Source organism: Hypanus sabinus, chromosome 7 (genome assembly GCF_030144855.1).
Source record: "Hypanus sabinus isolate sHypSab1 chromosome 7, sHypSab1.hap1, whole genome shotgun sequence".
In the NCBI taxonomy this organism is placed as follows: Eukaryota; Metazoa; Chordata; class Chondrichthyes; order Myliobatiformes; family Dasyatidae; genus Hypanus; species Hypanus sabinus.
Genome location: NC_082712.1, coordinates 92,673,153 through 92,685,255, shown reverse-complemented (window position 1 = coordinate 92,685,255; position 12,103 = coordinate 92,673,153). Strand labels below are relative to the sequence as shown.

The following is a 12,103-nucleotide window of genomic DNA, read 5'->3' as shown; positions in this document are numbered from 1 at the left end:
ATTTGTTATGTGCTTATCCAAATCATTTATATAAATTATAAACAGCAGCAGCCCCAAAACTGATCCCTACAGAACCCACTTTTAATATCTTCTAGGTATGAAAATCTTCTCACCATAACTCACTGTTTTCTGTTCTTGCTCTCTGGATGAGCACCCAAGTTGAGTGGCCTTTCATTGATTCTGTTATGATTATTAATCTATAGATTTATTGAGTATGCCCGCAAGAAAATGAATTGAACTCTGAGTTGTAAGTGTGGCACTAACCACTAACACCTGTGGTTCTGTAGTCAATTACCCCACTACCCTCCATTTAGCTCTACCCCTCTGCACTTACATTCCCTCTTCCCACCCCACTTCCACAGTGACCACACAAGATTTCCTATACCACACACCCCTCTAGCTGCCTATTCCTCCACATCCCTGTTACTCCTGTCCCTTCCTCCTGCCCCAACTGTTACTTTTCCTGTTTCCCTCCTGCTCAATTGCCTCTCCTCTCTCTGTAGTTACCTCTCCAGTGGTAACATCTCTTTTGTTACCCCTGCTTGTCAGACCTGTTGTACCTCCTGTATCATCTGTGTTTTCCCCCTACTATTGCCTCACCTGTTTCCCTTTGCGTTGCCTCTCCGATTCCTCCTCTTTTGTCTCTCCTGTTTCTCTTCCAATTGCCCTCTAGTTACCCTCCTATTGCCTCACTCCCCTTAATGACACTCTTGTTGCCTTTTTATTGTTCTCCTGTTGTCCCTGACTGTGGCCATTGACTCCTCCTTTAGTCCCTCTCGCCACTCTAGTTGCCCCTCTTTTTCGCCTCATTCTGCTCCTGCCCACTTTCCGATCGGATTACCTCTGCGCCACCCGTGAACTCCCATTGGCCAATCGAAGTTCCTCCTCTTCGGGGAAACCCCGAGCGGGGATACAACCCAGTCTCCGTCCGGCTGTACCGGGTGGTCAGTGATTGCTGATCCGCGCTGCCGCGCCCGCCTCGAAGGACATGGCACCTCGGAGGGACAACTTCTACCTGTCCGCCCTCCTGGGATCGCTGCTGTCGTGGTCGGGTGAGAGACAGAGTTTAAAGTTAACTTGTTCCTGTCAACCAGACGCCAGAGGGTGTCCGAGTCGAAAGCAGAATATTTACGGGAAGGGGGAGGATTGTAGGGGGTTACAGAACAGGGAGGGGTGTAGGGGCCAGAGGGGGGTTACTCAGACAGGGAGGGGTGTAGGGGCTGGAAGGGGTCACAGAGATAGGGAGGGGTGTAGGAGCTGGAAGGGGTCACAGAGACAGGGAGGGGTGTAGGGACTGGAAGGGGTCACAGAGATAGGGAGGGGTGTAGGGGCCAGAGGGGGTCACAGAGACAGGGAGGGGTGTAAGGGCTGGAAGGGGTCACAGAGACAGGGAGGGGTGTAAGGGCTGGAAGGGGTCACAGAGACAGGGAGGGGTGTAAGGGCTGGAAGGGTTCACAGAGACAGGGAGGGGTGTAAGGGCTGGAAGGGGTCACAGAGACAGGGAGGGGTGTAAGGGCTGGAAGGGTTCACAGAGACAGGGAGGGGTGTAAGGGCTGGAAGGGGTCACAGAGACAGGGAGGGGATGGAGGGGGTCACAGAGACAGGGAGGGGTGTAGGGGCTGGAAGGGGTCACAGAGATAGGGAGGGGTGTAAGGGCTGGAAGGGTTCACAGAGACAGGGAGGGGTGTAAGGGCTGGAAGGGGTCACAGAGACAAGGAGGGGTGTAGGGGAAGGTGGGGTTTACAGTTAAAATCAGAGTATGCCAGTTCAGTGCAGGAACTCGCAAGGGTTGGTGCCCACTCAGAAACTCTGGGTTAGATGAGACTGTGACAAAAGGGGACCCCTGTCCAGGAGGGGATCTCCCGATTCCTGCCTCAGTTACCACACCAGATCTATGTATCCACAGCCATGGCTTTTAAAGCGGAGGTTCAAGATGAAATATGCTGCAACAAATTCCTTGCCATGAGGTGGAAGAAAAGTGATTATGGACAATTTTTACCAAATTACAGGACCGTGAGCCTGTGCAGCAACCGTCAGTCAGCCTTTCTGTGAGTATGTCTTGCCTGTTTCTCATTAGTGTGGGTTGAATCAAATCCCTCGCCACACATCTGTATGAATCAGCTAATATTCTTTGGTCTGGTTAACCAGTGCCCTTGAACCTGTATCGTCCCAGCCCGAGAGCATGTGTACAGCAGCCTTTCTCAACCTTTTATGCCCTTGGAGGAACCTTTGAAATAACTTTCCGGTTTCGGGGAGCCCCTGTGTTCATTATTATTATAATTAATAATAATATTATACCTAGAGCACACGGTACATTCACTTGATCAGTAAGTTTTAGGTATATTAATACAAAAAATGTTGTAAATGCTCTTTAGAATTAATTAATAATTAATGGCTCCGTCTGTCTAACGGACGATGGATGGGCTCGGTTGGGTGTGGAACAGCGTCGGCTGTGGTTGAATAAGCTGGTTCTTGAGCGGCAGTCCTTGGCACGGCTGCTGATGGCTGTGGCTGGGTAGTCACTCAGCTTTCCTTCTCTCTCTCCTGTCCGACCACAGTCGAGTTCGTTTTTCCTCTGCATTGGTAATGCCTGGACGTGCAGCCTGTCGCCAGGTGCAACTCTCTTATCGGCAGACTTCAGGTCGCGTTTACAAACGTCCCTGTAACGAAGCAGTGAGCACCCTATGGGCCGGGATCCGGCGGCGAGGTCTCCGTACAGGATGTCCTTGGGGATGCGGCCACCCTGCATGCGACGGACATGGCCAAGCCAGCGCAGTCATCACTGTGTGAGAAGGACATACGTGCTTGGCATGCTGGCCTGGTCCAGGACATCCTTGTTTGGCACGCGGTCTTTCTGGGAATTGCCCAGGATCCCACACAAGCACCGTAGGTAGAAGCTGTTGAGGCGGTGCTCTTGGCGGGCATAGGTTGTCCAATTCGTCGGTGAAGGCCCCAGCTTCAGTATCCGCGACCACACCCTGAAAGAGGTAGATGAAATCACCTGCCTAGGATCGACAGTCTCCAGCAACCTGTCTCTCGATCCAGAGCTCAGCAGGCTAATAGGGAAAACCGCCGCTGCTATGAATAGAGAATGAACTTTCAGCCAACATTTCTTGGAGAAAAACAGGTAGTTAAGCTTAGCTTACCTTTCCTGAAATTAATCTATTTCTTTCCCTTTCATAAACGTTAAAAACTCACAAAGCAAACATAATAAATTTTTGCTAAGTATCTGGCTTAAGCCAAAATGGGATTTAATTTTTCTAAAGGTAGGCTTGGTAGATTTACTTTAAATAAAAGTTGTAAATTTATTTTAATTAAACTTATTTACAATATGGAAGTTTATTGAGTAGTAAAGTTACTAAAAACCATAAGCCAAAGCAATATGAATAAAAATATAACCTAAGTCACAAATTTATACAAGAGTTTGAAAAAATATTTTCTTACTAAGTGACACAGTCAGGCTCAAATATAGGCCTAGCACATGAAATCTGTGCTTGTTTTTTGCTGCACAAGTTCACAGATTTCCCATTCCATTGAAATGAAACATTTTCTATCCTTGCTCTTAAACAAGAAGAAGTTTGCTCACATGTAAGAAATTGAAAACTGCAGTAAAATGTTCATTGCTTTTCAATGAATGGTAGGATACTCTTCTGTCACAGAAATCCAGAACTTGTCCAGGACAAGTCAGTAAATCTTATCTTGAGTGCACGATCACAGAGTTCTTTCCCTTTTGTCAAAGGCTGAGCGGAAGATTTAGAGAAGATTCCCTCACCCAGTCTCGTGGTGAAAGGAAGGGAGAGTATTGTTCAATTTTGTTCTTCCAGGGGGATTTCAATAAGACTCCAGACTTTCTGATATCCTTCCTCAATCTCAAGCCCAAGCAGCAGTAGAAACATTTCAAGATTTCCTTTCGCAATATGACTTTTCCAAAGACTGGGTTTCCGTTTACATCCAAGAATCTTGTCTCTTGAGGTCAAGACATCTTTTGCAGGGCCTTGAAGAGACTTGTTCAACTGGTTCATATGATGAAAAATGTCTGCTAAGTTGGCTAGTCTCTGCAGCCATTCGTCATCTTCAAAGCACTCAGCAAAAATTTTCTTGAAAGTACTCCTGCAATTCACCTTTCAGCTCAAACACCCTGTTGAGAACTCTTCCTCTGCTTAGCCACTGGATTTCTGCATGTACCAGGGGACTGGTGTGCCTTTGTCAGGGTATTCACAGTTTTTTAAACATTCTTGAGTGAACTGATCTTTGTTTAATAAAGTTAACTATTTTTGTAGTAACTTTTTTCAATCCATCTCTAAGAGTTTTTGAGATCAATACCTCCCTGTAAAGAAAGTGTGTTGTGACAATGTCAGGATTTTCATTTTTACAAGAGAGACGAACCCTCTCATGGAGTCAATCATTGATGGGGCACCATCAGTACAGATGCCAACACAGTTCCTCCAAGACAGAACTTTTGTTTCCAGATATGAAGACAAAACATTAAATATATCTTGGCTTTTGCTTGTTTTGCACAGCTCTTCACATTAGAGAAAAAGTATTCTTGAATTTCACCGTCATTTACACATCTTACAAACGCCACAAGATGACCTTTATTGGTGAACTCTGATTCATCAATCTGGACAGAGAAGCTGTTTTTCAGATTATCTCACAAAAACTCTTCAGCATCATGTGACATGTCATCAATGCAGCTTATCGTAATGTTTGAGAATGAAACCTTTTCAATTTCTCATTCTGCATCTTGTCCTAGCATTTTATCTGCTATAAATTTACACGCTGGCACCATTAGGTTCTCACGAACTGTGTGACTTCTCCTTTTCTGGGTAATAAGTTCTGCTTTTTTTATTGACTGTTACTTTATTTCCAAAAGCTGTTTGTTTTGAGACTGTAATAACCATTAAAGTAATCAGCACTTTTGCATGTCATATGGCTGTGATTTGTGGTTAAGTGTCTTTTCAATTCTGCTGGAGCCATTGCTGCATCTATAAGTTGTTTGCTACAGACGAGGCACGATGGAACAGGACAACCTGGCTCACCAGTCTCTGTAAAACCCATTGATAAGTAACTTTCATTGTAAAGACGGACTTTTTTGTGTCTGTTGTTGCAGTAGTGCAGTGGAAGGACTCAGAATTCTGTAATTGTTCATCATTAACCTTACATGAATTGTCCATGCGCCTAGAATCCTCCCTTCTTATCTCACATCTCCTAATCAAAAATCACCATATTGGACTGTCAGACATGTCTGCAAAACACATGTATTAATAAAATACCCTGTGTATTTTGCACAGGGACATCACAGCCCAAATTAGGCGAGTCCATTCAATGCTTGGAAAATGCACTTCACGTTCCTATTCAGCCTATCGTCCTCCCCTACGTACAATACAGCCCTCACTAATTATCAGCCTACCGTCCTCCCCTACGTACAATACAGCCCTCACTAATTATCAGCCTACCGTCCTCCCCTACGTACAATACAGCCCTCACTAATTATCAGCCTACCGTCCTCCCCTACGTACAATACAGCCCTCACCAATTATCACCCTACCGTCCTCCCCTACGTACAATACAGCCCTCACTAATTATCAGCCTACCATCCTCCCCTACGTGAAATACAGCCCTCACTGATTATCAGCCTATCGTCCTCCCCTATGTGCAATACAGCCCTCACCAATTATCAGTCTACCGTCCTCCCCTACGTACAATACAGCCCTCACCAATTATCAGCCTACCGTCCTCCCCTACGTACAATACAGCCCTCACTGATTATCAGCCTATCGTCCTCCCCTGTGCAATACAGCCCTCACCAATTATCAGCCTACCGTCCTCCCCTACGTACAATACAGCCCTCACCAATTATTAGCCTACCGTCCTCCCCTTCGTACAATACGGCCCTCACTAATTATCAGCCTACCGTCCTCCCCTATGTACAATACAGCCCTGACCAATTATCAGCCTACCGTCCTGCCTTTTGAACTCAATCAAATAAACACGGTCCAACTGCACACTGTCATACTGGGCTGAGGTTGCTACGGGGCACACTGTCCACCACTGTGAGCACTACCATCATGCAAAGTTAAAAAAAAACATTGTTCACTTTCTTTAATCACAACCTCTCAGTGAATACCCTGGTTGAGAAACCCTGGGGTAGAGGGAGCTTCACGCTGTGAATAACTCTGAGGGTGTGTGATGGGTCAGTGTGAAAGAGATTCCCAACTATTTTTATGTAATGGATCCCTACCATTAATTAAGGCCAGGTTGCAATCTCCTGGTGTGGAGTGAGCTTCACTCTGTGTCTGACCCTGGGAATGTGTGATGGGACAGTGTAGAGGGAGCTTCACTCTGTGTCTTACCCTGGGAGTGTGTGATGGGACAGTGTAGAGGGAGCTTCACTCTGTGTCTGACCCTGGGACTGTGTGACGGGATAGTGTGGAGTGAGCTTCAATCTGTGTCTGACCCTGGGACTGTGTGACGGGATAGTGTGGAGGGAGCTTCACTCTGTGTCTGACCCTGGGACTATGTGATGGGACAGTGTGGAGGGAGCTACACACAGCCCTGCCCTCTGTTTAAAAGACCGTATTCCATTGGGGTGGCTGGCAGTGCCCACCTGACCACTCCGGTGGGTCAATAGACCCTTCGCCCTGGTTGCGGATGGGAAGGGTTGTACCATTTTGACCCCTGTCCGCAGTGCTAATCTTCACCTGTTCTGTCCACAGCGTCGTCCATAAGACACTGGGAAACATCTGCCTGAACCTTGATCGTCTCTGGGTGAAGGATCTTAAGGATTATATCGATAAAGGTAATCATAGCATTACAGCGCAGACAGAAGCCTTTCGGCCCATCGAGGACATCCCAGCTGCTGGTAGAGCTCCACCTTTACCACTGCCCTATGGATAGTTCCTGAATGTGACCATTGTTTTCCTTCCTTCTCGAGCAGGGGTTCCCAACCTGGGGTCCGTAGACCCCTCAGTTAATGGTAATACTCCAAAGCGTAAAAAGGGGACTGAAATGGTTATCAGATTGTTGCTGGAGTTTGGTAGCATGCGTGGGCTGAATGGCCTAATTCTGCTCCTATGACTTTTGGCCTTATTGAAACCTACCAAATATTGAAAGGCCTAGATAGAGTGGACATGGAGATAATGTTTCCAATACTGGGGGAGTTTAGGGCCAGATGGTACAGCCTCGAATGGAAGGACATCCATTCAGAATGGAGATAGCCAGAGGAATGTGGAAGCCAAGTCATTGGGTATATTTACAGTCGACAGAGTCTTTTTCTGCGCTCTGAGTTCCAGTGCAGATAACTGAATCAGCCCACTAGTTACTGGATGGGAATCGGGAATGGTTCGTGTATCTTTTCTGTGCCGTGCTCCACTGCACCAGTCAGTGATGGGGAGCCACATTCCCTTCATGTATGAGATGCGTGGAATGGCCCAGGATGCTAATGTGCGTGCTGAGGTAGGGAGTGTCGCTCCGCGGGAGGGGCAGTGAGGAGGGAGTGTCGCTCTGCGGGAGGGGCGGTGAGGAGGGCGCGGCGCTCTGCGGGACAGGCAGTGAGGACGGGGAATCGTTCTGCGGGAGGAGCGGTGAGGAGGGAGAGTCGCTGTGCGGGAGGGGTGGTGAGGAGGGAGAGACGCTCTGCGGGAGGGGCGGTGAGGAGGGAGACTTACTCTGCGGGAGGGGCGGTGAGGAGGGAGTGTCACTCTGCGGGAGGGGCGGTAAGGAGCAGGAGTTGCTCTATGGGAGGGGTGGTGAGAAAAGCACTGTACTGTGGGTGAGATAGTGTCAGGCTGACCCAATTTGTCTTCCGCAGCTCGGAAAAGTGCCAGTCGTCCGACAGCAGTAAAACAACTTGGCAATAACCACATAACCACGGAGGCACATCCGAGATCCCTGCACTCCACAGCTGACTGGGGTTCCACTCACCCTACCGAGACAACACTGGGTAAGGCCTGGTGCTGTGTGGAGGCCATGGTCACCAGGCATGGTTACGTTCTGGTTCGATGCCCACCACTGTGCCAAGGGAGTTTCTATGTTCTCACTGTTATCGCGTGTTTGATCGGAATGCTCTGGTTTCCTCTCACGTTTCAAAGGCGTGCTAGTTAGCGTGGCGGGATGGCAATACGTCTCTACCAAATGAGGTGTAAGGCACTCCTTTCCCTCCTCTAGCCTGCAGGTCACCCTTGGGCAAGGTGTAGCACCCGATTAGCTCACCCTCCCGGATCAGGGTCACATGAATCCATGGGAGCAGGTGGTGGATGGACATATGAGCAGCCAGTGTAGATCACAAGTCCTGGGTATGCGACCACTGACACCAGGCAGACAATCTCTGAAGAGTGTTGATAATGGTTGGGATCTCCCGTCTTTATAGACACTGCCCAGAGGTCAATGGCAAACCACTTTTTTAAAAAAAAATTGCCAAGAGCAATCATTATCATGGGATCATGTAGAAAGATTCTCTGTTGCACGTAACAATTTTGTTTTATCAGTCAGGGTTGTTAGCCCTCAGCTGAACCCCCGAACCTGGAGTACTGGCCTTTGTCTGGCCTCTACCCCTTTAACCCTCAAGAGCCAAAGCTTAAGGCCCTTACTCCAGCCACCATATTCCTTGGAACATAAAAGACTGAGATGAGATTTGGTATACAAAATTATGAGGGGTATAGATAGAGTAAATGCAAGCAGGCTTTTTCCACTGAGGTCAGTGGGACTAGAAATAGAGGTCAAGGTTTAAGGGTGTAAGGTGAAATGTTTAAGGAGAACATGAGAAATTTCACTCAGAGGGTGGTGAGAGTGTGGAACGAGCTGCCAGTGGAAGTGGTGCATGCAAGCTCGATTTCAATATTTAAGAGAAGTTTGAAGAGGTACATGGAGGGCTGGAGTCCTGATACAGGTCCATGGGAGTAGGCAGTTTAATGGTTTCAGCATGGAGTGGATGGGCCAAAGGGACTTTTATGACCATACAAAATTTGCAAGTAATGTCCTTTTTTAAACAGAAGACAAACTGTGCAAATGAAAATAATACTGAGAACACGAGTGGTAGGAAGTCCTTGAAAGTAAGTTTGCTGGTTGTAGAGCCAGACTGCAGGTTTGACCATCTATCACTTCATCCTTTTCCGGTTTCAACTCCATCTGCCAATTCTCAGCTCATCCTATCAATATCCCAGTGTAACCAATGGCAGCATTGTCACCACCCACAACACTACCAATCTTCGTGTCTTCAGTACTCTGAACAGTGATGAGGAATTGTTTTAAGCTAGTGAATCAGTGAAATTCATTGCCATGGGGTGGGGGGGGAGTGGGCTATGGGTGTCAAGTGCATTTAAAGCAGAGATTGATATGTCCCTGATTGGTAAGGGGGTTAAGGGGAGATGGTAGAGCAGACTCGATGGGCCAAATGGCCTAATTCTCTATCTCTGTTTTATGAACCCCCTGTACAGGCAGTACAGAAACTCCGACGTGGACCCTGCTGGATCGTCAGCCAGTGACTGCGACCTCTGACCAAACCCCAGCAGTGAAACTGCCAACACCAGTGGTGGAGACATCTGAGGGGATCTCCCCAGTATTCCCTGGATCCACCCAATCTTTGGGAAAGGCAGGACAGAACTCCGGATCCGAGATTCCGCACAACAGTAGCTCCGTGCCGCTCACATCTCCTTCCCTCGCCTCCGGTCAGTATTCCATTCTGGAGACTTCTTCCTCCTCCCTCGCCGCCCATCTCGCCACCCCACGGTGCTTGCTCCTCAGTGCCTTGCGCAATTACTTGGCATGGCTTTCCAATTCAGAGATTTGAGATAGGGAGGTGGGGGTGGTAGAGAGGGGGAGAAAGAGAAAAAGAAGAGAAAGTGTGCGGGGGGAGATAGGGAGAGAAAATGTGGGGTGGGGAGAGAGAGTAGAGGGACTGAGTTGGGGAAGAGAGAGGGAGGGAGAAAGTGACAGAGAAAGAGGGAAGGGGGAGGAGTGGAACATTAATGTACTGCTTAGCACAACACTTTAACGTACCTGTGACCTGGGTTCAATTCCCGCTGTAGCATATAAGGAGTTTGTACATTCTCCCTGCGATCGCATGGGTTTCCTCCCATAGTCCAAGGTCTTACTGGTTGGTCACTGTATATTCTCCAGTGATTAAACTCCAGATTAAATTGGGGTCTGCTGGGCAGCACAGCTTGAAGTGCAGAATAGGCCCTTCCAGACCTCTATCTCAATAAATAAATAGTGTTTCTCTGTGTCTCTCACTCCATTCCTGCCTTTTTCTTTCTATTTCTTTCTCTAATTTTGCCCCATTCTCCTTATTTTTGTCTATCCTGATCTCTTCCTCCTGCCTCTCTTGCTTCATTCCTTATTCCCTTTCTCACACTTTCTGTCACTGTCACTGGCCCAACTCCCGGAGTTCCCTCCCTGGCAGCGGTGCAGGAGAACCCTCACTGGAAATACAGTAGTGGCTCAGCCTCCCTTCCCAAGGGGGGAGGGGGAGGTTAGGGGTGGGCCTGCCAGAGGCCGTCCTGATCCCTGAGATTATAAACCAAACACTAGGTAGAGGGAGCAGAGACAAACACGAGGAACTAAACAAAATTTTGATAGTAGCATCTGCAGCAGGCTTCAAGGCAAGTTGTGCCGAGTTCAAATCCAGCCGGCTCCTTGCAAGCTTACCATCCATGCTAGGTTAAGCGTTGAGCTAGCACTCGTTTTTAAAAAAAGACAAAAACGCCAAAGAAATGGCGGGTGTTATCCTTGCATGCCAACCATTTTAATTCCGATTCCCATTCCCATTCCAACATCTCGGTCCACAGCCTCCTCTACTGCTACAATGAGGTCTCCCTCGGGCTGGAGGAGCACCTCATATTCTGTCTGGGTAGCCTCCAGCCAAAAGGCATGAACGTCGATTTCGTTAACTTCTGCTCAATTTCCCCACTCCCTCTTCCATTCCCCACTCCAGTTCACCTCTTGCTTCTTCTCTTCTCCTCACCTGTATATCACCTCCCTCCCACTTCCCTTTCTGCCATGGTCCACTCTCCTCTCCTGTCAGATTCCTTCCACTCCAGTCCTTTACCTTTTCCACCTCTTCTTCCCCCTCTCCTTCCAGTCCTGACGAAGGATCTGAGCCCACAACATCAACTGCTCGTTGATTTCTGTAGGTGCTGAGTTCCTCCAGTGTTTTGTGCCGGTTGCTCTGGACATCTAGCCTCTGCAGAATCTCTTGTGTTTATGATTTACCCCTATGCCTACCTTCCATTCACAGGATGCAACCATTCTGAGGAGGGATGTTTGGAGAAAAGGGCATTTTCTACTGTGATTTCACCAGAGATTCCTGAGAGACACATGGGACAAATGAACCAAAAGATGGTTATCCTGATCCTCATCTCCATCATCATCATCCTCTCTCTCTTGGCCTTTGCCATCTATAAAGGCTGTAAGAAGTCCACATCCGGAGGTGAGGGGCAACTTTTTATTCAAAGTACATTTATTATTATCAAAGAATGTATTAATTATATAAGCTTGAGACTTCTTTACTTGCAGGCAGTCACAAAGCAAGAAACCCGAAAGAACCCAATTATAGATAAATAAAATAAAGACCAACACACGATACGGGGGGGGGGGGGGGGGGGGTGGGCAGGATGGTGGGGCAGAAAACAAATCATGTAAACTTCAGAAGCAAACAACAACATTTCAACCCAAAATATGTCCTTAGCTCCAAACCCTGGAGTAGGCCCAAAGCCTGGGTATCACAGACATCCCACCTCTCCCGGGAATTCCAGGAGTCTCCCACATATTGATAGCGGCTCCCTGATGCCCACAAATTATATACAACATCATGGAAATTGATTTTTTTTGAGTGAGAGTGAGTGAGAGAGAGAACCAATTGGTCTCTCTTTGTGCTAAATAAACCTATCAGTTTTCTCTGTGTACGGGCTTTAGTCAACCTCTCTGTCATTCATTGCCCATCAGTTCAGTTTAGTGTCCTGCAGCGCCATGGCAGAGTTTTCCAAAACAAGAGAATATAAAACGTACTTCACCCCAGACTACGCTAAAGTGTAACCCTGCCTAACAGGGGTCAAAAATGATGAGTGTTGCCATGAGGGGTGTGTGTGTGTGTGTGTGCGTGTGTGGT

The 12,103-nt window shown here is 47.7% G+C and overlaps 1 protein-coding gene across 2 annotated transcripts in view; it reads left to right on the top strand.

The window, feature by feature from the left end:
* Window positions 1–899: 899 nt before the first annotated feature.
* LOC132397001 (uncharacterized) overlaps window positions 900–12,103 on the top strand; it is a 50,217-nt gene continuing 39,013 nt past the window's right edge. For both annotated transcript variants that reach the window (XM_059975196.1, XM_059975195.1), the window contains exons 1-6: window positions 900–1,052; window positions 1,907–2,048; window positions 6,717–6,799; window positions 7,811–7,942; window positions 9,435–9,665; window positions 11,234–11,425. In XM_059975196.1, coding sequence (XP_059831179.1) covers window positions 989–1,052; window positions 1,907–2,048; window positions 6,717–6,799; window positions 7,811–7,942; window positions 9,435–9,665; window positions 11,234–11,425 — 844 coding nt within the window. In that variant the 5' untranslated portion in view covers window positions 900–988. The remainder of the gene's footprint in view (window positions 1,053–1,906; window positions 2,049–6,716; window positions 6,800–7,810; window positions 7,943–9,434; window positions 9,666–11,233; window positions 11,426–12,103) is intronic.